The 25,804-nt window shown below is 42.3% G+C and overlaps 1 protein-coding gene across 7 annotated transcripts in view; it reads left to right on the forward strand.

Annotated features, from left to right (window-relative positions):
* Osbp (oxysterol binding protein) overlaps positions 1-25,804 on the forward strand; it is a 214,538-nt gene that overhangs the window by 10,555 nt on the left and 178,179 nt on the right. For 5 of the 7 annotated variants that reach the window (XM_071679097.1, XM_071679095.1, XM_071679099.1 and 2 more), the window contains one exon: positions 1,500-1,705. In XM_071679097.1, coding sequence (XP_071535198.1) covers positions 1,500-1,705 — 206 coding nt within the window. Of the gene's footprint in view, positions 1-1,499; positions 1,706-3,463; positions 3,500-24,827; positions 24,901-25,804 lie in introns of those variants that run through there. The other 2 variants (XM_071679096.1, XM_071679102.1) reach the window with 2 other exon arrangements.

The raw sequence follows: 25,804 nt of genomic DNA on the forward strand, positions 1-25,804 counted from the left end.
TCTTTTGTTGTTCCCATATTTTTTGGTTTAGGCAGTGCTGAAGGTCTTAAAGTGCTCCCCCATAACAGTGAGGATAACAGTAATATACTTTTGTTGGCATACAATTAGGAATTGTCTTGAGAATATTTTTGAATTATCAGTGTCCTCCACTGTGATTGCACTTTTGAACATGTCTTTCAGTAACTTGCATATTTTGTACAAAGTCATCTTCCACAGCTCTTCATTCTGAATACCTTAGGCTGATAAGGTGCTTTTTAACCAGTGTGTTTGTGTGTATGAGTGAATAGACTTTGAAATATATAAGATCAGGCACACTTTTTTTCAGGAAACAAAAAAGTGTGTTGAAATATATAATGGTATTGTTTTGCAGTTTTCTAAAGGCCTGATCAGAATTGAGCTTTATTTTTGTTGGCATTGGTCTTTTTGTATTGACAGTACTGAATATGTTGAAGTACTTGTTTTAACATAAAAAGCAGTAAGATTTCTTTAACCTTCTTATCATTTTTGTTTCAGTTTAAGAGCACAAATTGTCATGTGACATAATGGTGTGCATATCATGACTTAAATTTAGTGTAGTATGAATGAGACTGTTCCATGTTCCAGATTGCTGTTAGTATTATTTACATTTCAAGGAAACCAAATTTTTCAGATAGGTAAAGAATTTTTTTTAGCTTCTATTAATGTTTTTCGATATTTGCACTTGCTTTACAAACCTGTTTGATGGTTAACCAAAGAAATTATATCTGTGCTGTTCATCAGAAATTATTGTCATTTGTTCTTTCACATTTCTTTACTTCATATATTTTCAGTTTTATTGTGCTGTTCATCAGAAATTATTGTCATTTGTTCTTTCACATTTCTTTACTTCATATATTTTCAGTTTGTATTTTGATGAACGTGTTTGCTGTGGATGCTTATAATTGTCCTAAGCATAATCTTGGATAATAATCTTTTCACGCATAAAATCTCTCATTTTGCTAGGATATGTTTATTTACTCATTTATGTGATAGTCAGACTATCTAACTTAACATATTGACTGATTGTAGAGTATTCCTTAGCATTGTCGATTCATGAACTTGCAGTGATGATTGCTGATGCAGTACATTGGAGGTGTTGGTGAACTTTGCCTGCTTGTGATTATATTGCAAGTAAAAGTCACCTTTGGCAATGCTGTATAACTGTCATATGATGAAATGAGTACTCTCATCAGGGAGCCTCTTGCTCCATAGGAGTCCAGCATTTATCCTTCCTTATTGTACAACACCCTCAAAGCTGCAGAAGCCTCATGAAAGGAGTTTTGTGTTTATACATGATAATCATAACTATTTTGGAAAGATAATGCATAAGGAACCATACTTTAAGTGGCTTGATTAGGATACCAAATATAAATGTAATAAATTATTTTGTTATGACCTGTATTAATAAACTCATGTGAGTTGTTATTGAGTTGAAAGTGTTTGCAAAAAATTGAACAACCTCTGTATTTGTTTTACTACAGGTCACAGGCAGAGATGCTTCATACCTGCAGAGGAACTATCAGTTTACATGGTGCTGTCATTCACACCGAGGACTCTTGTAACTTTGTTATCAGTAATGGTGGTACACAGACGTTTCATCTGAAAGCCTCCTCAGAAGTGGAGCGCCAGAAATGGGTGACAGCCTTGGAACTTGCCAAAGCTAAGGCTATTCGTCAGCTGGAGAGTGGTAGGTGTTGCTTTTGTGTACATTATCCTTATTTAGATTGTATTCTTTGTTCACCATTGGATAACTTATGGCATGGCTTTGTAGGAGTTGATAGAGAAGTTGGCCCAAACTACTTTTTATTGCATTCATAACTGATTTTATTATAATAGCTAAATTAGTGTGGTTGATTGTAAGTGATTAGATATTAGATGGCACACCAAATTGTTGGGTACTTTCATTACTGTCAGTACTTTGATAGGGAATGTATAGGAAGATTTATGATTTCTTTGTGTAAGTGTTAAGTATTTGTAGTTGCTAAGCAACCAGTGATTGTTCTGAGTGCTCTGTTTTGTGCATTTTACATCTTTTTATCATTTGCTTTTGAAAGGTTTCAAAACCAGGCAGGTGGGTTAATTGTGGGATGTATGTGGGATGTTAATTGATTATTTTTTATGCCCTGTCTCTCCAAAGGAATCAGGATTTTCTTGCTACTGCAATTAGTACAGCTTTGAGCTGTGGGAGCCTTTAGAGAGGGTCTTGGAAATTCCAGGAGTATGTAAAAAATTTCCTGAGATGATTGTAATAAATGAAAATATGTATGTTTACTTCTTGCTCCTGGAGTCTCTTCTTTCCTTATGAGGCTCCTGCAATACTTGAGAAGCTGTTTACATTCACAAGTTGGGACTATAAGTCATAAAGTATTGGGGTTTTGTGAGTATGTCTATGTGCAGAGTGCAAGAAACTGAATAGTAAGTGTTTCCTGTATTCTTTTTGATAGTTTTGTGGATGTAAAATGTCTTTGCCTATGTTAAAATGGTGTTTGTACTGTTGTAGTGATAGGTGATGTCTAGAGAGTAAATGGAAGTGTGTGACTCATGTTTTCTGGCATTTGTAGTCTGATGGGTGTGTCTTGTTGGTTAGAGGTTAAAATTGAGTTGGCAGGTTAGTTATCTAGTGCTTGTCAGGTTATTTTGTCTGTTTAACATCTGTGTTGTGTTTAGTCAAGTTTGAGGCAAGGATGAGCTTTTTATTTCTGCTTGGAGTTTAATGTTTAGTTATATAGAGTGCTTTGGGTGGGAGGGGTCTAGTGCTGTTGCATGGTATTGAGTGCCTAACAGTTTGAGGTAAGACTGTATTAGGAAGATCTTTGTTTCTTTGTTATGGTGTTAAGTGTTTATGGCTGATTGGCATCCAATGATTATTGGCAGGTTAGTTATTTAGTCCTTGTCAGGTTATTTTGTCAGTTTAACATTTACTCTGTATTGTGGTTATTTAAGTTTGAGGTAAGGGTAAGCCTTATATTTCTGCCTGGCAGTTAATGTTTCGTTGTAGAGTGGTTTGGGTGGGAGGTGTCTAGTGCTGTTGCATCGTACTGAGTGCTGAACATTTTTAGGTGAGACTGTATTGGGAAGATCTTTGTTTCTTTGTGATGGTGTTAAGTGTTTGTGGATGATAGGCATCCAAAGATTGTTCTGGGTACACTATATTGTGAAGTTTGCTGCTCAGCTTTGAGCTGCAGACTACACAAAATGCTTGATTTTGAGAGGATGGAAGACCTGGCAGGTGAGGCATAGTTTAGATTTGTGCAGATGAATCATTTGTACAGGATAATGAGGGATTCTTTATGTCTAAATATGGTGCCAGTTAGTGTTCTGAGGGCATTTAGTTTGTGAATTGATTTTATGTTGATATTATTTATGTGGGGAATGTCATGTGATGCTTAGAATGGCCATCTTACACGAGTGTTTGTAATTAACACACTTCATGTTTCCTCTGCAGGTGAGTTCTCCGTCAGAGACGCCTGGGAAGTCATCCGTGAGTAGGACTTAATGTTGGATGAGATGGCTATCACTACTCTGTCATGCTATTTCCTTAAACATGATGGAGCTACCTCTGAATTCATTTGCCCATATGGCCCTTGAGCTTGACAGCACAACCCTTAGATATGATGGCCTCTAAGGGTGAGGTCAGAGGCCAGGCCATTGCCTTTAATTGTAATATTGTCACGATCAAGGGGCATACTGTTGTGTTTAAGGAGTTTACTTTGGGTTATTCTTTTGACTTAGCTTCCTTGTCCTTGAAGATTTTTCTTGATCTATGGAGTTTATATTCATGGTTCATGATCTTTTATTTGGGTTATTACAGTTTCTTCTTCCCTTTTTGATGGGTTATATGTATAGTTTTCTGCCCATCACTGGGGAAACTGGCTTATGGGTTTTATTATATTTTTCTCCCCATCACTCTTGGGAAACTGATCCTAAATCTTCATGGGGAATGTTTTCTTTTGGTTGCTTTTTAGGTGTATGTTGAACTTGTAATAGTTTCCCTAATACTGTAGGACTCCCTCTTAGATTTTGCTTTCATTTCTTTTTTTTTCTTTTTATGTTATGTATGATTTTTATGTTGTTTTCAAACTTTTGCAGTTAATAATCACTATCCTAAAATACCATTACCATTTCTTAACTCACTTTTTTCTTTTGTTATTAGTTATTGAACTTTGTAAACAGGATTTTCTCAGATTTTTTATATTTTGTTGTTGCTCTGTTTTCTCACAGTTTGATTCGTATTCTACAAGTAGTGATCACTATTCTGGCTTATCTAGTAAAGTTATTTGAATTTCTAAAATATGTGTTACCGGGTTCGGCATTCATTGAGGTTCCACTGTGAGTAAGAAGTCACCTTTAACGTTGTTGTATATTTCTTTAGTTGACGAAAAGGAGTAGTGCATTATTGAGGAACTTTTCACTCCATACGAGTCCATCATTCCTTGCTGTCCTCGAGAAGAGGATCTGGGATTGTGTACAGTGAATCCTTATTGTATTGAATGTTGTGTACACCAGAAATTGGCTTTATTGGATACTTAAAGGCTGATTGAACTTTTATCAGACTTTATCGAAATAGTTAATAGATCTGTTGGTAGCTCAGATTGACTAATAGATCTGTTGGTAGTTCAGATTGACCCTATCTGGCAGTCACCAGTAGCTGCTTTGGTAAGTACAATTTCTTTATACAAAAATCATTGCACAATAATGCTGTATTCTTATGTTATAACATTGTGCATATATATATATATATATATATATATATATATATATATATATATATATATATATATATATATATATGTATATATATGCCAATCTGTCTATCTCTGATGCCCGTTCCCGGTGGGAGCTCCCACTACCATGAAGGGGGGGTGGTGTGGGGGGGGGGTTGGCCACGGCAAATTTCATTACTAATCCATGTCCTTACATCATGTCTCTTGATCTGGAAGGCAGATTTATGATCGTCATGTTGGGGGTGGTGGCAGTTTCTGGTATTTGGTGAAAAGTAGCAGATAGATTCTGCTTCCTTATAATTCCGCTTTCCTTATGACTCTCTTTAGTAGCCTATGCATGAGCTGTGTACAGTCTGTCGAGGATGTATTTAACGATAACTCCTGTCACGATTGATACTGTGAAGAAACGAAGTTTAGAATAAACGGTGTATTTCATTTGATACCGTTAAGTGTTTAGAGAACCAGCTTTGGTATATCAGGTAACTATTAATAGTATTGTGAAAGTTAAAAGTAACTTGAAAACGCTTGGCAGTCTTTGGAAATTTGCATTTAGACGCATAATGAAAGCCACATCAGGTAGACACGAGATTCAGGCTTGGTCTGCGGTCGCAGCTTCTGACGGTATTTACGAACGCGTGCGGCCGTAAGATTTCTTTCCTCCTAATTATAAAAGTTTCATAGTATAACGTTATGTGCGATAGAAAGCGATTTTTTTTTCCATTATGTTGGAGGAAAAATCTACAACTAAATTCTCGTATTGTTTTGAAATTGATACGCAATTGGGATATCACTATTTGACTTTCTGAGATTGTTTATATTTTTCCAAAAGAAAATTCCATTCTGGCTCTTATGCAAATATTTGCCGATAATTATCTGATCCCTAGTGCACCGAATATAATTTTTTCCGCATTCACCTAAAATCAACTTGTATGTATCGTAGACAGTAAAGCGAGGAAAAATTTTATTTTTGTCCTTGCGAGCTGTATTTCTGTTGTTTTAAGCTTGAAGAATGTGATTCAAGATTCATTTTGAAAATTTATGAAAGTTTTGTTTCCGTTTCATGGTTAGTGGCATATATATGTACCTTAAACAAGTTTGTAGTTATGAAAGGTGGAATTCGTATCTGAAAGGATTAGGATAGGTTGATTTCCAGAATGTATATTGTAGCAGGTGAGTTCGTCTTTTATTTCCATAAGGTTTTGAGAAAAATTTTGAAATATTTTAAAATAGATCTCATATTTCTGTAAAATTTAGATTGAAAATAGTCATGAAAAACGTTTCAGAGCAGAATGACTTGTTTAATATCCTAAGTAATTGGCGGACTGTAGATGTGTATCATGTAAAAGACCACAACGATTAAAAAATATTCAAGAATCTTGCGGGTGAGTCAAGCCACAGCTTTATTTCCAGGACTGATGTAGATAGTAAATGTATGTGCGCTTGGAAACTAGAAAATATTTCCCTAGAACTTGTACCTTAGGTAGGTTCGATGCCCAAGAGGTAACAGGTTAAGGTGAGAGTCTGCCAGTATTCAACCGGGTCTCAGTGAGATAGTGTTACTCCAAATGCATTTTACTGTAAGGCTGGTTTTTATGTAAATCTGATATATTTTAACACTTCAGAGCCGTTTTATAGAATCGTTTCAGAAAATTCGAAAGGTAATACAACACGTGCTACCTCAGTAGGTTAATGACATGTAAGTTTTATTCTGTGTGTTCATAGAATGTACGGACTGGAATTGGTTACATTTACTGAGTGCACCAGCCTTGTCATGCTGTTCACTAACGATGTGTAGACACTTGGTCAGTTTACACCCGTTCCACCTCCTACTTGTGCGTTGTCCATGAGTACGATTATTCTATATTAATTGAAAACTTTTATGCCAGTGCAAATTTATATATTTGAAAATCGAGCATGTTTAGTGAAGAAGGTTGATATATCCGCGGATGCATCGGGGTTGTTACTCTTGGGAATGATAACGCCCCTGAAGCGCTGTCTCCCTCCCTACCTGGTAACGTGATGTGCGCAGCAGGATCAGAGCCGATGTTCTTAACGTCGTGGCAGCCCGCAGCTGCTAGGGCGAAAGGTAGTTGAGCCTCGCTTGCGGCGGCTCCTCCTGCCACAAGCTACTGCACGCTACATCTTCACACTTCTGTCGCTGCTGCTTCGCTGCTGCTTCGCTGCTACACTCTACATCCTCACTCTATTCTGTTACCCAGCTTTTGTTGTCGCACTGCTCATGCACTGTATACCCTAAGATTATTGTGACTCGTAGTGCTGGTGCTCTTGACCTACTGTTGCCCTATCACTTTCAGACTGGTATCTCTCTGCTGCTTCTGCCTTATTGCTGCCCTCTTACTCTCACGCTGCACAATCCCTGCTGCTGGCCCCCAATGCTGCATCCTGCATCCTAACTTTTTTCTCACCATGCTGATGCTGTCTCACGCTACTGAACCCTGCAGTCTCACACTAGTCTTTTTTTTTTATGCAGGTGCAGCCTCGCTTTGCTGGCTGCACTCATTCATTCACTGATGCCAAGTTGTGTCTGCCTCATTTTACCATGGTGTAGGACACCAGTGCTTCCACAGTGGAATCAAACAATGGCACCCCAGACATGGTCCAGATCCCATACGGCGCACACTTGTCTTGTAGCATCGGACCCTCCCCATCCACTATTGTAATGGACGTTTGAAAATTCTTTGTACCGTTGCTGCCTCGGGTCCCTCTCGCCAAAGATTCTTGTACATGAGCATTGGTCTTATAACCCCCCCTCAGGCATCATAGTAAGTTACCACTGTGTTTGGCTGGATTATCGTCAGGCTGTTGCTTCACCTTTTATGAGAATATCACAGTAGAAGTCAATATTGTAGAATCATAATATGGCCCCATATTCTAGCAAAGTTGTAAGATTCTTGGGTTTGGAACTAAGAAAATGTATCGATCAAGCGTGGAACCGGAATTTGGGACGAATGTGTGGCATGGACATATTGCACTTTAATTAAGCAGCGAAACAACAGAGATATTGCACCAGACGAAGACAATGTAACGTGATTCTTGATTACCTCTGCCCAATAAGTATGACTGTACGACCCTTCAGTATGATGGCCTTTGACCTAGTGTCGTCCTCAAGAGGTTCTTTTTTAGAAAAAAATGTTGCAGTAGAATATGCTATTCAGTTTTTGTTGGTCAGTGTGGCATGAGTGTGTGCTCGAGTGAGGCGGGGTTGGGGGGAGGGAGGAGGAGGGAGAGGCAGCCTGGAGGTGCGGGCGATTGGGGGGCGTGTTAGTGGCTGCTGTTGTCACTCCTCGCCACGCCACTCTCACGATTGGTTGCCCCTGCATCATCCACCTGCTGACTTCACTCACACAATGTGATATCCTTCACTCAAGTGTTCTTGACACGTACTTGAGTTGGTGTGAGAGTGAAGCGATCTCATCTGCAGCAGGTTTATGCACCAATACAGATAAATGTCCAGTGATTAGTGCTGCAGTGTTTTTGTTAATGAATTGACTCTGCATGGTATAAAACAGTGTTGTGGCATAAATAACAGAAATGGCAAATTTGCAAGACATTGCGATCGGCACAAGTAATCAACCCATACTCATGGTCATGATTCATATTTAATGTGATGTTAAGGGAGGACGAAGAACCTGAACGTATTTGATTATGAGTGGAAGTGAAGTGTTCTATGAATGTGTAATTCCCGTGTAAATAATGCAACCATATCTTTGATATCGTTGATGTCTAGAATTTCGATAATGCGGAGTGACTGCAGAACATAGATAGAGGTGGGCTAAGGGATTGTTGATATAAGGCTGTGTTGAAGAGAACTCATCACCCAGAAGAGGTAATGCTGGGTCTGTAACTTAATGGACGAGGACTGACCCAGCTAAAGTGTTTAGTATCTAGACGGCTACGGAGACACCAGGCATCTTCGTTCTGTATAACGTTTATCCATAGTGCCGTAGCTAAAGTCCGTATGTTTGACTGGCTCCTTAGATATACTGCTGTGTTCAGCACGCCACTAACGTCTTGTATTTGCCACTGTGAGGTGTACAAGGCACTGTCTGCATTACTTCAGCATGATTTTTATGAATGCAGTTTGCGTCTCCTGAATGTTTGTTTCCTGTAATTTTATTTTTGAGTTGCTGATCACGTGACCAAATCATGAGACTAACATGAATCACAAGCTGTGTGAAGCCGCACAAATGTCTGCAGGAACGGCGGTTGTGAGATACTCACAGTCTCTGGCAGTCGAGAGGTTTTACGTGACTTTGCACCGCTCAGGAAACGGGTCAAGGCCGCCTCCAACACCAGCTTTATTTATGTCTTCAGAATCCTGGCTTGTTCTTTGTGGTCATAACTTCGAAAATCTTTGATATTGAATGTGCACGATGCTTCTTACTCGAAGTATCTGATATTCTTCAAAATAATTGAAAGGCATCGGTGCATACTCTGTGCTGTTGTCGGAATAACTTTGTGACGTTTGGCTGTATGGGCTACTTAGGAAGGTGAAGGGTGGCTTGGGTTATTGCGGTCAGGTTATTGAGGGTACTGCGCGGGGTTGGTGTTATGAATGGGGGTGACTGGGATCCACTAGGGAAACGTACAATTCTCCCCTCACCTCTCCCAACCACCACCACATGCAACCACGTTATAGAACATGGAAAGTAAGTATGAGTGTTACAAAAAGATACAGAAAAATATATTTAAGCGTGATAGTAAGCGGCCAGAAGTCAGCCATTCGTATGAGGAAATAGTTCTATAATGTTTTCGCAGACGGCGTTTTCGTTCATTGATTTTGTGTGGCGCCCCTACAGGAGCGAGACGTGGCGGCGACGGCTGCCGGACGCTGCTTGCTGAAGATTTACACGAATGAGAGGGTCAGGTGGGAGGAATCGACTCAGCCCGCACTACTATAGACAATCCAGTTGTACCCTTGAAAATTTCACTACCTGTTAGATAATACGGATGTCATTTATTGCTGATTAAGGGGCAAATCTTGAGGATGGGGGCTTGGGAACTGAGTCAGTTGTTGTTTGCTGATGACACAGCATTGATGGTAGATTCGAGTAAGAAACTGAAGGCATTGGTGGTTGAATTTGGAAGAGTGCGTGGAACAAAGTTGAGAGTAAATGTAAGGTTACTAGGATTAGCTGGGTAAAGGTACAGTTTTACTTGAATGTGAGGTTGATTGGAGAAAATTTGGAGGACGTGAAGTGTTTTAGATATCAGTGAGTGGCCATGGCAGCAAATGGAACTGTGGAAGCGGCGAGAGTGATAGGGTAGGTGAGTGGACAAAGGCTCTGGGAGTATCGAATAATATGTGGAAAGAGAGAGCGTTTCCTGGGAGGGCACAAATGGGTATGTTTGAAGGTATAGTAGTCCCGATAATATTATATGGTTGCAAGGCATGGGCTATAGATGAGGGTGGATGTATTGGAAATGATATGTTTGAAAAAAATTATGTGGTGTGACGTGGTTTGAGGGAATAAGTAATAAAAGGGTTAGAGAGAGAGAGAGAGAGAGAGAGAGAGAGAGAGAGAGAGAGAGAGAGAGAGAGAGCTGTGGTAATAAAAGTAATGGTTGTGAGAGTCTATGATGGTGTGCTGGAATGGTTTAGACATAAGGAGAGAATGAGTGAGGAGAGCTTGACCAAGAGGATATATGTATCATAAGTATAGGGGATAAGAAGGATGGGGATACCAAATTGGAGATGGTAGGGTGGAGTAGAAAATATTTTGAGTGATCTGACCTGAACATGCTGGAGGGTGAAAGGCATGTACGGAATATTGTGAAATGAAACGATATGTTACACGGGTCGATGTGCTGTTATTGAACTGAACAATGTCAGGCGTGCGGGGGGAAACCCTGAAAAGGTAAGCAGGGCCTAGTTGTGGATAGGGGGCTGTGTTTTCGGTAAAATGCACATGACAGCTACCGTATGTATGTGATCGAATGTAGCGTTTCTCCGTTTGTACCTGGGGTTACCTTGCTAACACGGGAAAGCACGATATATATATATACATATATATATATATATATATATATATATATATATATATATATATATATATATATATATATATATATATATATTGGAATAGGTTAGAAATAATACCCATGTATCTTTCATCTCGTAGAGGGCGGCTACAAGGGGCAGCAGTGGAAATCCCTCGCATGTATTAATTATCTAAAGAGGGAACAAAGGAACGGGTTAAGCGAGGATTTTTCCTGAAAGACTAGGTCGTCGGCTCCTGATGCTAACTGGCAAAAGCGAGAAATGAACAAATGAAATACATATAAACATTTTACGTTATTTCTTTATCTAATAGAATTTGGATATCTTCCCCCACCCTTTGGTTAATTACGTTACTGTTCGCTCTCCTGTCATTTCGTTTTCTCTCATCTCGTGGCCTATCCACATGGCAAACTTTCATGTACTTGATGTAACCGATAATCACAGTATTCCCAAATATACCATATTGACGGTAGAATTCAGGATGTTAAGAGAGCCAGCGAGTGGGGGATTAACGACGGAGTTACCAGCGGTTAGGTCTACAGTCACCGAGTTGCTGTGGTTGACTGGGTTGTGTGCGATTCATTGCTCGGGTACTGTTACCACGGGGGAGGGGTTGTGAAGGGTGTACTGTAGGGGCGTGTCGGGGGGAGGGGTAGGGGGATGCAGGTGAAGAGAGAGCAACCTGCAGCCGGTGTAATGCAGTGGGCGGCACCATGTGCGCCAGGGTTGTCATTTAGCGATTTTGTCGGTTCGTGCGATGTTGCGTGGGCGTTTGTACCCAGGGAAAGTGTGAAGCGTACACAGTGCGGGGGTTGAGGAACCCAAGGGTCAGGGAACGATACTAGGGGGCGTGTCTGCCGGGCTATACCATCACCGCACTCTATTTTTTTTTCTTTTCTGGGTTACGGTCGCGGATTTACGAGCGTTCGCATAAGTTCACCTATCGGAGGATTGGATTAACCCTTGTGCTGGAACTTCCCCGTGAACTCATCACATGACCAGCCATGACACATCATGACTCCGTTGTGCAGAGTAAGAGTGTTGTTAATAGATATTACTCGCCCATTAATACCTGTTGAATCCTTGCCGTTACATACCAAGTGCGCCCTCAAGGACATAGGTCCCCTCTGCAACCGCTGAGGTACAGCTGTACAGAGCTGTTGTAAAACAAACTCACCAGCAGCAGTTGATACAGCTCGCACGTGCCATTACTGTCATCAGTATTCTGTTTTCGCCCCATCAAGGCCACTGACTGCTGGTAGTGGGTTTGCATCTCGAAATCTCAAGCCTGCAGAGGAAAAGTTAGCGTGTGATCCTTGTGACCACCACTGACATGATCATGATTGGTCGTGTGTGTGGTTGTAATTTAGTCGTGTATGTTTACGATTTACCTGAAGTAATCGGTTGTAGGAAACATTTCTTCCTATTGTTTATTCTTTCAGATTCTCATAGATATGTAATTTCATAGGGATCTTACTTTTCGTTGATATGACACACTTAGACATTTTATATCCCAGGGTAAAGAGAAAACTGATGGCCTCAGATGAGGGTCAATGTATTATATTTACACTACCGCAAAAATCTGTGTTCGTATTGTAGTATGAGAGTGTTGTCGACGTGCGTAAACCTTTGGTTTCTGTGCTTTAATTTCGCTTCCCACTGATTGATTGCTTTGAAATTTTAGGAGAACGGTACATTCACCACCCTGGCTTCTTCAGTATCCTCCCTCCTTCATTACCCCCGCTTCCTTGAGCATAACCATCCTCCCTTCATCGTCCTCGTTCAGTCACTATCCTCCCTTCATCATCATCATCATTCTCTTTCCATCACCATCCTCGTTTCATCGCCATCCTCGCTATATCACCTCGCTTGCTTTTCAACATTCTCGCATCACCACCCTCGGCTTTTCAACATTCTCGAATCACCACCCTCGGCTTTTCACAACGCTTCGACACCACACCTTTCTTCATCATCGTCCTCGCTTCTGCAGCATTCTTGCATCATGACCACCCTCGCCCACATCGCCACCTTTGCCTCCTCAGCATCCTTGCCTCAACACCAGGTTCAGTTCTACTACTATAGACAAAGTGATCCCTGAGTGTCTGCCATGATGCTACGCACGCGACACAGTAAGGATAGGTCTCTCTCTCTCTCTCTCTCTCTCTCTCTCTCTCTCTCTCTCTCTCTCTCTCTCTCTCTCTCTCTCTGGGAAACCCTTGATGTGAACAACACATTAACTATTTTCATGTGAGAAGGCGGTTGTTTGAGTGGTTGACTCACTGTAATGGCATTGAACAGATCCTGTTGCCTGCAAGCACCTAATTTTATTTCGGGAGGGTCATAGTTAATTATTTTTCTAACAGTTTTGATATAATTCGTTTAGTCATTTAGAGTTTATCAAGTTCATCATCGTATTTCAGTTTTGCTCCGTGATGATGATATATTGTGGTGTGAGGCTTTATATTTTATTTGAGGTTGACATTAATAATTTACCCGAAACATTTAAATGTTATAGCGGTGAGGTCATCTCCGTTTTATGAACTTTCTTGTCTTGTATTTGGGGATGAGAAGTAGAGGGAAGAAATAGGATATGCAAACAAGGTATAAAGATGTTAGATGTAAGCCACGTATAGAGATGGATGTATACAACATATATAGGCGGAAGATTAGGGGCATTTTTAATGTGCGAGGCCGTAATCAGTTTATATGGAGTGTTTAGATTATTTATCAGACATTGAGTGGTGGTGGGGGGTTGACGTGGCATTGTGAATGTAAGAATGAATGCATGGGAAGGACAGAGAAAAGGATACCAAAGCAGGAGGAGGAGGTAAGAGGGACACAAGTCATGCATTCAGGCGTTGAGAGACGGGGCAGGGGTGAGAGTGGGATGTAAGCCTGTGAATGCGGGTTATAGTGTATCGGGGTTACATTATGCGCGGTTGACGGGGACCAGTGTTGGACTTCTGGTTTGCGGCGAGGAGGAAAATTTTTCTTGAAGACGTATGTTCTTAGGATTTCCCTGGGTGTAGCTCATAAAGGAGACCACTGTTGTCAGCTGGTCCAAGAGTTGGAGCCGATAGCGGTAAGAAGAACGGTGGTGGTGGTTAGAATTTACACTTATAAGGATAGGTTCCCGTCAGCGTTGTTCAGGGTTTCATCTGGGCGTTCTACTATGTTATAGATAAGATAACACAAGAAGCACGTGATATCCACGAGAAAATACCAGGTGGTCTTGAGGGTGTTGATTACAGGTGCAGCCAGTCTTGGTGGTGTAACCAGTAGTTGGAAGTCGGGAGGTAGGAAAGCCTCATGTGAAGAGCCTTCCGCTGTTGTTGAAGATCCTGTGTGTGTGTGTTTACACCCAAGCAGCTGACGCCTCCCGTCGCTGGGCAGGCGTGGTTGGACGTGCCACTGGGAACAAGTGCCATTCATGACTGTCAGTTACATTTGTAGCTTTGTAGAGGTGCTCCTCTGAAGGGTGTAGCCAGCTGGTGTGGACAGTAGCATGTATATGGTTTATATCCATGTTGTAAGTTGTAAGAGATTGTACTGTATCAGTAAATGTCGGCACGCAAGAACGGTGTAATCGTCCATAACCATTGGAGTATTTAGTTCCTCTCACTCGCTCGTGGATGAGATGCATTTATTTCCGTGAATACAATACTGAGGATTTGTGCATTATGAGTATTTATGATGTTTGAGGCAGACATTAGTGAAGGTGGAGGATGAGAAGAATGTCAAGGTGGTAAAGCTTCAGCATGATTTCAAGCCGCGAATGATGGCCGAGTCAGCGGCCCCATCCACCGCTGACCATCCCTTTGGCAGGGAGCCACGCCTGCTGCCTCTATGTCAGGTCGGTGCCGCTCCTGCCTTGAATCAGGGATGCGGGTGATGCATCCTGGTGGTTATGCTGATGCCGATGCTCTACCAGTAGAATCGTCTTAAGGATCATGGGCAGACAAACCTCCCTCGTCCGTGTAGATAAGCGAATGTTAACGATTATATACATGGATATATATATATAGAATTATAGTCCGCATCGCTGTTGACGTGACATATTAGATTGTTCAGCGTATTAAAATGTATCAGATATATTCAGAGTAAAGTGTACACATTTTTGTTTATCTATCCAGCGGCTGTGAGTAACATGCATGTAGCTAGGGCATTAAAGTTACGCAGAGAATCAAGAGAACCTTCGAAAAACTCACCTGACGTTCTCTATGGACGACCTTTATTATATTTTCATTGTTATTCTAAAGGTTTCGAGGTATTGGTACCCTTCCGTATACTTGATGCGGGCTTGTATTTTCCCACTTGTACCGTACGGGTTGGGAATTCGACACTCGTGGGACCCCACTTCATGAACTTTCTCTTTCTTACACTATGAATTTCTCTATACTGTCCGTATTTACAATTTTATTACATAACACGGTTATTCCCTTTATCCAGTAGTCATGTAGTATGAAAATACTTCTTTACATCCTATCTTTATATATATATATATATATATATATATATATATGAGGCCTTTGTTGTCTTTTCCTAGCGCTACCCCGCACACATGAGGGGGGAGGGGGATGGTATTCCATGTGTGGCGAGGTGACGATGGGAATGAATAAAGGCAGACAGTGTGAATTGTGTGCATGGGTATATATGTATGTGTCTGTGTGTGTATATATATGTGTACATTGAGATGTATAGGTATGTATATTTGCGTGTGTGGACGTGTGTGTATATACATGTGTATGGGGGTGGGTTGGGCCATTTCTTTCGTCTGTTTCCTTGCGCTACCTCGCAAACGCGGGAGACAGCGACAAAGCAATATATATATATATATATATATATATATATATATATATATATAAATTCACTTTTTTGTGGTAATGGGAAAGACACAAATCCACCGACTCCCAGTCGCCACCTTTGGAGTGTTGTGCCGAGGCTGTCTGATAACGTGTGGAGCAGAACCTGAGAGGGTGCACTGGTCTGGCAACACCGGGACCCTGAGATTGTACATACTGAATTATCGTAGCATTATTTTCCTGGCTGGTGCCGTTCTGTGGTTAATACGTAAAGAAAGGCCTCGTGCAGTTTTCCATTGGAAGATAACCCGTAAGATCGCTGGAATCGCAGAAGGTGAATGTTGTACATGTGTGGTTCTGGCTTAGCTGTAGCCATCGATACTTCATTCGGAAGCATGGATTCTTACACTTTAGTGCTGATTTCCGTCGTTCGTCGTTGCTCATCCCGTGATATAAGAGTGCGGCTTCCGTCCGTATGATCGTGTGTCGGGGGTGCATCGCCTCCCAGATTATAATGTGACGTTTTTTTTGTAAGGATGAAGTTGTCGCTGATGGCATCCCTGTATGTTGATGAGGTCAGCTGAGAAGAGGTGACCATATAGCTGGGATAAAACCGAACAGACCTGATAGGATTTAGCTTGGTTATGTCTGATAGGGAGCATTATATCTAACTATGTTGGAGGGATTATGACTTGATATGGAACACACACACACACACACACACACACACACACACACACACACACACACACACACACACACACGGCCTGACTGATTCCCGCACGGGCCCACCTGGGTTCGAATCCTTGGCGCGTGGTCGGCCCTAAGTCAATTCAGCTGTTTATTTTCCCTTCAGGACTGGTCGATAAATAGCTGAAGCTGGGTTTTGTATGTGTGAGTACCTGTTTGTAAGTACTTATTTGTTCAGTACGGGGAGGGAGTTTTAATTTCGTGGTCCCCCCCATCTCGACCATTCTCTAATATCTCAGAGCCTTTTAAACTTTTGAATGTTGTCCACAGTTTATAACATCTTCGTTCAGTGTATTCAGTTCATCCACCACTCCTGCACTGTAAAGGAGCTTTTTTTTTTTTTATAAGCTTCTTGCTTAATTTCATGCTCTGTCCCATGGTTATTCTATCCCCATCTCTAAAAGAGCCATTCATTGTTAGCATCATCGCTCTAGTTTAAAAACTTCAAGGTTGTGGTCAGGTTTTAGCTTGTTCAGATGGACGCAGTCATTTCATTGGGTTTAATGCTAGGTTGAGAAGTGTGACTCTGAGAGGAGTGTGTGTGTGTGTTGTGTGGCAGGTTTGTGAGTCAGCCTGGCCAGGTGTTGGCGAGCAGTGGCCCACCTGTAGCATAGGGTTCCTTGAATGTAACGATGTGAGGGTCACATACAGATGCACTCACACGCTCTGGGACACGGTAGTGGAGAGACGTAACCACATCACTTTTTTGAATAATAAAAAATGGAAAGAAAATCACATAGAGAAAACTTACTCATTCGTGTACACGAATTTTCAGACACAGTTACGCTTAGTTGTATGAAAAAAATGATGTTAGTTACGCTTAGTAACATAAAGTACAGAAACTGTGCTCCTGTGGCAGGTAGTGGCTGGGGTCAGATGGAGTAGGGTGCGGGCTGTTGTCATGGTGCCTGGTGCGCTGGGTGGACCGGGGGGTCAGGTTGGAGGAGTAGCATGGTTGCCAAGGGAATTAGTTGCCTTTGGTCGTCTGGGTTCCGTTACTGTATCTCTTTTTTTTTTTTTTTCTTAAATGATTAGTTTGTACTCATCGCCATGACGTATTTCACGTAATATCACTTATTTTTCTCGCCACAGTATGGGATATACATATATAGTATTGAACTTTTCCGTTCGTTCGTGCGTCACGCGGCTAGAAACATTATCTTTTCGTGGAAGACTTGATGGACTGATCCGATATAGCTGTATCTAGGGCAGTCGGGGTTTAGGACTGTCAGAGGCTGTGGCGTCACCCTTTCTTCTTTATACGTGTACCCAGGGTTTGGCCTTATATTTGTACCCGACATTTATCATTCTGGTGGGCGGACCGAATAGTTTTAGTTTTGTCATAAATATGCATCAACAGACTGGCGGCTGGGGATGATGAATGGAGTGCGTCATCCTAACATTACGCTTCTCCCGTCGTTTGAGCGCCGTACCTAGCGTTTGTCTGCTAGAATGGTTGGAGACTTTGAAATTACGTTTTATCATAATCTAAGGAAGCTTGATGAAAGGAAACCATTATCTTTGTTACCACATCTACCACACCCCTTTTTAACCACTCTCTGCCTCCATTTGTGCCGTCATTTCTACCATCACTTCTGCTTCCCGTGCCACCACTTTCGAAACCACCTGTGTAACAAACCGTGCCACCCTTTCTGCCAGTTCCTTTCACCTGATTTGCCTCCATCACTCCTGCCCCCACCTACCTCTTCTACCATCATCCCACAACTGTTCAAAAATCTGAAAGGGCTGAAAAAGAATTGATTATGTCCTTGTGTGATTAGCTTTTCCGTCCGTGTGTCCGTCCACAGTCTAGTTTCTTCAGGATAACTTCAAACCCATATTTGTTGTGAAGATATTGTAGGGAAGCGGGGAATGCTATCTATTTGGTTATCAAAAGATCAGAGGTCGAGATCATCTCCACTCTTGAGTTGACTTTGGACACGATTGCGTTTCGCTCAAAAATTCAAGTCCGCCCGGGTGAATTTTATCATCACTTGGCGTGAGTGTTTCCCTTCGGCCAAGAAAGATTCCTATTGATTTGAAAGTCAGAGGTCGAGGTCACTGAGCAGGGTCGGATAGAAAAAAAGCAAAACAAAAGACTCATGCAGTAAGCGGGTGCCGTTTGTGATTGCTGTCCATCATAGAAAATTGCAGGTGCCTATTTCGGGTCCCGTCGAGTTACAGAGCTCGAGAGCATAATGGCTCTTAAGTGGGAGAAGTTATGTTTAGTTTTTTTTTTTTTTTTTTTTTTTTAAGGGGGGGGGGGGTTGATCCTTGTAACCCCACCTTCTGCCTTTCAGGCTCGCCTTGTAGCCTCACTTTTCATATGTCATCTACCCCCCTAATTTTCTTCCTTTAGCACTTGCCTTCCAATCTCAGCCCACTGCGTGTCCCTTATGCAGGCTGGCTGCAGCACATCCCTGACTGCCCCCACATTAACCCCGTCCGCTTCACAAGTCCTAAAAGCTGCGAGAACGGCGGGAAATCACCACCACATGCCTCAGCCCCAGCTGGTTTTCAGTAGGAAACTTTTCCACTCTCATCCCTGTCCGTGACAGGCCATAAGGACCATGCTTACTTTTAGTTTACAAAGTTTCACTTCCGATCACTTTTCAGAATGTAGTATTTATTTATTTATTTATTTATTTATTTATGTAGTATTTCGACAGAGTTCTAAAGGAAAATGGGAGGTATTATTATGAGAAGCCGTGAGATGCTAGTGTTAACTTTTAAGGTGGGGGGGGGGGCTGTTTGTGTGGCAAGATGTTGATGCAAAACTTGATATCCCAGGTGAGGGAAAGAGTTGATGGGAAGGAACGCTCAGTTGGTAAGGTGAGCCAGAGATGTTGGAGGGGAGGCTGTGAATCCCATAAGGCTTGTTGCTTAGAACGTTTTGCAGGTCGGTTGTTGGAAAGTTGGGAGGCTTAAAGAGGGAAATGGAAAGACCAGTGATGGACGTCTCTAAATGAAGCAATACAGGTATGTGTCTCGTGCTCCTGCTCGAAGGAGAAGGGGCCTACTGCGCTATCCTTGTCTTCCCTTCCGGCTGTGCGACTCTGGGAATTTGATTTATGGTACCTCTTTCCCTTCCCTCGTCTTACAGTCCTGTAACATCTCTTAGTTTCATGTAGCGACATTATATTTATTTAGTGATTTTTTTTTTTATTTCCCTGAGATTGTTTGTCATGTATTTTCCATTGATTTGCAAGTTTTAATCTTTTTTCGAGTCTACTGTTGTGCTTCTGATGGATGATAAATGAATTACCTGCTCTTGTTTGAGAAGCTGAGCCTTACAGGGAGAGCAGGAGGAGGCAACACTGTTGTGTGACATAAGAATATGAAGCGTATGTTAATGTTAAGAGTTAGGTTTAATTTTATTTCCGAAAGTTTCATGCTGTTATTGAGGAGGAAGGCGAGGAATGCGGTTGGGGAAAGTGACAGGAGGTGGACGTGATGATTTGTCGTGGTATTTCCGGTGGAGGGTGCACGAAGTTTATCCGGGAAACGTTCGTGGGCTCAGATGTTGCGGTATGCGTGGATTATTTTCTTTTTATATTTCTTCTGTCAAAGTTAGAGTAAGAGAAAAGGTTTGTTTCAGGTAGCAAGGGTGAGGCGCTGCGCTGTCTCCCCGTCCCTTTGATACAACTGTGTTCAGGCTCCGGTTTTTCGACTGGTACGCTGGAACAACAGGAAAATGTAGTTTGTGATTTTTATGTGCCTTCTACTGCAGAGCACAGGACTGCAGAGCTGTAGGACAGACAGACTCATTTAGCCCCCTTCTGCAGAGCAGAGGAACTTTTTGTGCTGCTTACTGTAGAAGATATGGGGTTTATTGTACCATCTTCTTTATAACAAAGAAATTTATCGACCCCCACTGCAGAGCGGAGGGGTTTATTGTGCCCGCTGTAGAGAAGGGTAAATTGTTCCCCCTTATGCATAGCAGAGGAGCTTCCTGGTTTTTCTTGTCCTAGCGTCCATATATATTGACAAGCGTATATCCTTCATGATTGGGTGATTGGATGTGGACTCAACTTATGCCGTATGCACGGCACACAAGACTCTAGACATGTCAAAAGCCAGGATGGGAAGGCATCTTGGCATCCTCCCCATTCCCCACAGACCGTGAATATCTGTGGTAAGGTCTGAGGCCGTCGGTGCTTCTGGGCATTGTAGTGCAACCAACCTTTTTAGTAGGGCTGTCGCTTCTTGCTAGTGAGAGGGAAAACTATGGTTCAGCTTGTCTTTCTGTATAGATAGTGTTTCTGCGCCGTAGCAGTTCGTGCTCTCCCTTCCCCTCAAACCAGTGACATTTATTGGATTGGTCACACCCGAGCATTATTTGTTTGAGTGCTGCGTCTCATTGGCTGGAGTATTACGTATTCTCTCCGTAGCATTTGATATATCATAATCACGTATTGTATTCATTTTTGTGAGTATTTTACACTTACTTTTGACTGAGTTGTATGTGAAAGAGTCGCTAACGTTAGTGTGAAATATTTGCCATCTGCGGTAACTCTGCGCTCCCCAGCCTCTGTCACGAACAACACTGATCGTGGCAGTTACGCGTTGTGTGCATGGTCGTCTTAACATTATCCCTCGTAAATTGGGCACTGGTGGTATCACTGAGCCTTTGTAAGTTGAAAATGCGAGGGTGCTGGTAGTGCTGTGGACGGTGTGGTTGATATGACAGCTGAAATGCTGGTACTAGATTGTTTTAGTTTCTTTCCTAAGACTTCGTTGTCTGGTGGTTTTATGTGACGCCTTCACTTTGATTCTTAGGTATTAGAGCCTTCATAATGCCCAGTTTCAATATCATTTTGTAATCTCTTTAAGTATATTGGATAGGTGAGAGTTACTGTCTCGTTTTGCGGTAGTGATAATGACCTGACTTCGTGGAGCTGATGTGAAGTCTCAGTTCAGGTAAAATAGAAAGTGAGGATGGCGAACGTCTGCAGTGGTGGGGGAGTTATGCCTCCCCCTCTAAAGGAGCTGGAGATATATTTGGATGGGTAAGGTGGGCCAGACATGTGCAGTGGGGCCGTGAGGATGCCTGGGCACTACTGAGGTGGATGTGGATGGGAGGCTGGCTGCAGACGTGTGAAGTGACGGGTTCATGGTACCATGATGTAGCCAGGGTGTAGGGAGAGGTAGACTTGTGTGTTGGATAGATAAGGATCCATTGGCCTAGCCTTGGTTAAGGGAGTGGAGCTAAACCTTTGAAGTAGTGGGATGAGGGCGCGGTGGTGTGACATTGGGTAGGGGGAAGCAAGACGTCTGCATTGAATGTTGAGGGTATTATGGTCTGGATTAGGGTAATGTAAGTGGCCGGACAAGGCACATGATCGAGTGAGGGTGCCATGACACACACCTGGTTGGGGAAGGGAGGGCGGAGAGCCATGGTTTGGCCTTAAACAAGGGAACTAGACCTAGTCTTTCGTGACATACATACTCGTGGTGTCCGTTAGCGGGGTGAAAGTACCTTGGTTCAGGGAGGGGAAACAGGTCAGTAATGACGGGGAGAGGGATTTATTGGCGGGATGGGATGGGGAGCCAGGTATGTAATTGATGGTTTACATGTGTTGGTGTTGTTCGAGCGGCAGGGGGAAGGGATGAGTGTGTGCCCAGGGAGGACATGAGGGTAAGGTAGAGTGTTGGGTGTGTGCACCAGGGAGTTAAGGTAGAGCGTATGTGCTGGGTGTCAGGGAGGGTGGGAGTTGGTTGTGGCGCGGCCGACATCCTCTGTTGAATTTTGGTGGCGAAACCGTGTGTCAGTTTTTCCTGGCAGTGTGAGGGGTGTGGTGGTGGCGGCGGCGGCGGCAGCCGTGTGCGTTGCGCGGAGTAGGTTTGGGGCTCCGTGGCCACCATTGTCTCAGGCTGTCTACCTGGCTGCGGCTACTGCACGTGTTATGTGTTACCTTTATTATGTCACAAGCGTCACGTGGGTCTCTTACTGCTGTAGATGAAATCATAGCCCTCTCCCCAGTGACGACCCCATTTTGTGCATCAAGGACGACACTATCTGCCCAGAATTATATATAAGGGTGACTGATTCGCCTTCATTTAGTGAACGTCTTACAGTCCAAGATGAGCAGATCTTTTGACAATATGGAACATCGTTTAGCCTTCACATACTGTGTCTGTGTGTACGATCTGCCTCCCTGTCTGTACTGATAAATATTCTTCAGATCCGCGTTTGGAAAGGTGGGGCTATATATATATATATATATATATATATATATATATATATATATATATATATATATATAATATGATATTTTTTGTCCCCCCCCCCCTCCCCTCTCACACTTGATTACCGTTTCCCGCGTTAGCGAATTAGCGCCAGGAACAGACGAAGAGGGCCGCCGCATCGGCTCGCATCCATTCTGTAGCTGTCAAATGTAATGCACCGAAACCGTCTCGACGTTAAGTTCATTATTAATGATGTAACAGTCATGCACCTGAATTTCTGCATGTGCAGGACTGAAGTTAGCGATTACATAGCTATAGTATATATAGACAACAATCAAATTGGGCGAGAAAACCTATTTCATAGATCCCACAGCTAAGGCTGGGAGATCGAGCGAGATTTTCAGATCGACACCATCGCCCCTCATGTCATGAGCTTTGGATAGAGAATACTGATTTACGTAATGATATTTGGATATTTATAAGAAATTATGAGTTTGCTGCGTGTATGTTCGATCGTCAGGTCAGGGTCGAGGGATGGAGCCGAATCACGCGCATGTACGTCTTTGGAGTTAACATCTCAGTAGTGCACCTACCTGTGTGCCGAACTAAAGTTTTTATTACTGGTTTTGGTGGAGTTCTTAAGGACTCTGACAAAACTTGGGGATTTTTTGCACCGTCTGGTCAGTTGTCATGGTGCTTCATCATGTAGGAATATTCATTTTTCTGTACCTTTCAATCCATTGACGTATTCGATCTCCAAGCTTTCTTTAATGAACTTTGCTGTATGTTAGTATGAATCTTTGTGATGATAACTCGTCTCATCGATCGTCGACTCGCGTTCTAACATAGGGATGAGTCACGCAGGCGTGCGATACGGTTCTTCTAGTCTGAAGTTGTTTGTCACTATTTTTGTGAGATGATTTTTGCTTCTCATCGTGTGGGACGTGTCGAGACTACTGATTTTATCGTTGGACTTCATTACAAGTGTTATTATCACAGATCCAGGTCTTTCTTTATGTATATCATAGCCACTCAAGTTTCCTCTTACCATATTAGTTGAGTGATGAGGAATTATTGATGTCTTAGATGATAATATTTTTGATCGATCCTCTGGTCAGTTATGAGGGTGGAGCGGAATTATACATAAATTTGAACTGTACTGAATACCTAGCTCATGAAGTTTAACTTTCCTCAATAACTTTGATGTGCCATTGGATTTTGATCAGACACAGGGAGATCAAACCCTATTGACCCCTTAGGCCAGGGCTATAGACGGCAGCTGGAACGATGCACTCTGCACGCACATCCATGTGACGAGCCCAGCCATTATTTATCAGTCTTACGAAATGATTTTGGACCATTTGATAATACCTGTGCGAGGAATGTAACAACTGACCTGAACCGGCAAGTGGATGTGCGTGCCAGCCATCCACAGGCTTGAGCTCATGGTCAGTAAAGTGACTGGATTCTCACTTTTGCCTGATCTAAATCCAATGGCACTGAGGGAAGTAAATGAGAAGAAATATGACTTAACGAGGTTACTGATTTCGTTTGCCGTCAGCTCTGGTCCGGTGGGAGCCGAATCGCAAGTCTGCACGCTAGTCTATGCTTAGATCCTGAACTTTTGTTTCCTTGGGAAATATATTGATATTGAATATTTATCCAGCTCTGGGAAATAACTCGTTTTATCGACCTTTACCGCCAAGATTTAGTTGAATTCCGCATCCACATTCACACACACACACGCTGTCCGCACCATGCTTAAAGCTAGAATATGTCTCTCATGTTTTGATCACCTCACCTAATATATGGAAATGCTTGAGGCTTTAGATTTGCCCACCTGGAAAGAGAGAAGAATGAAGCGTGACCTGATCACAACCTTTAAGTTTTTAAGATAGCTCGATGACTAAGATAGGGAACGGTTCTCTGAGATGGAGCAAGCAGAGGACATAACATGAAATTAAGGAAGAAACATTAAAAGAAATGTGAATAAGTTCTTAGTGGGGATGAATAAAATGAGATGAACTAGGACGTGGTTAATACCGACAGCACACAAGTTTAATGAGTTTTATGGCATTATAGGATGCTCAAGAGATGAGCAGTTGGGTAACTACACATACTTTGCTTTATCCTATTTTATAAAAGTTAGAATTGTTATACATTTACTCGGGTATATGTTAGTGTTGAACCTTGCCACGTTGGGAAAGATGTCGAGTCACTCGTCCATACTTGCGGCAAAATTTATATCCCTCATGGTAATTTCTGATCACGGAAGGCTTGGTGTTCGAATGGTGCAGACTCCGAGCACATTCGCTCTAGTTGGCCTGACTTGGTGAGATGCTGCGGCGGGAGCAGTCACCTGACGTCGACGTTGCTCAAGAGTCGTGGGCCGGAGGTAAGCTCTTCCCTGACGACTTAACGTTTCCTCACGCCGACTCACCTTGATACGATTTTTGAACCTGGGACGCAGTGTGCTGATGGATGTCTAAGTGCTTATACTCATTTAGATTTATGTGCCATCGTGATCTCTTCTGTGACGCATGGTTTCAGGAAAGGGATCTGAATTTGACGTACATCCTTATCCTTTCTGAATTTCAGTTGACTAAAGGGGAATGTATTACCGAAATGTTGACGTTAGCCCAGTTTTGCTCTGCTGTTGTCGTAATGATCATCAAATTTTTGTCCTTTTTTGTTAATGATGTTTTTCTGTATATTTTTTAAAAATCATATAAAATTTAAGAGTTTTTCTTTGATTCCGATAGACTGAATCACGCATGACAAAAAATAAGTGAACTCCGGAAAAATGTGCCTCGTCGCAGACGAGAAAGCTATCCTTGAGCAAACTGAGTGGAGGTCTGCGATTTCAGAGTGTGTGTGGCTTGATAACATGGCTGGGGAGAGTGGCACCCGCAGGCCGGCTGCTGATAGTGGCGACGGCTCCGGACTTTATACCTTTCGTGAGATCTAACTTTGACTTCGGGCTTTAGCGACTTCGAATAGTTTCCGAGTGCTTTTCTTGTTTGATAGAAAATATTTGCTTTTTCATGTAAATGAAGACAAGATGGTGTATAGTTCATGATTACACGCTCGTATTTTATATATTTATTTTTTTTTTAATTGCTGGTGTACCATAAGTTTCACAGCGAGGTCTAGAGTGGTTAATAATACTGTGGGGAATGAGATAGATACGGATTTGTGGTTCTTATCGTTCTTCGGAGCGAGTCGATGTTGTATGAGCGAGGCTTTGCGGCGGGTGTAGCTTCACTGTACACGGGACACGGGAGGTAGGGCACCCCTGA

The sequence above is a fragment of the Panulirus ornatus genome, chromosome 29 (assembly GCF_036320965.1).
Source record: "Panulirus ornatus isolate Po-2019 chromosome 29, ASM3632096v1, whole genome shotgun sequence".
In the NCBI taxonomy this organism is placed as follows: Eukaryota; Metazoa; Arthropoda; class Malacostraca; order Decapoda; family Palinuridae; genus Panulirus; species Panulirus ornatus.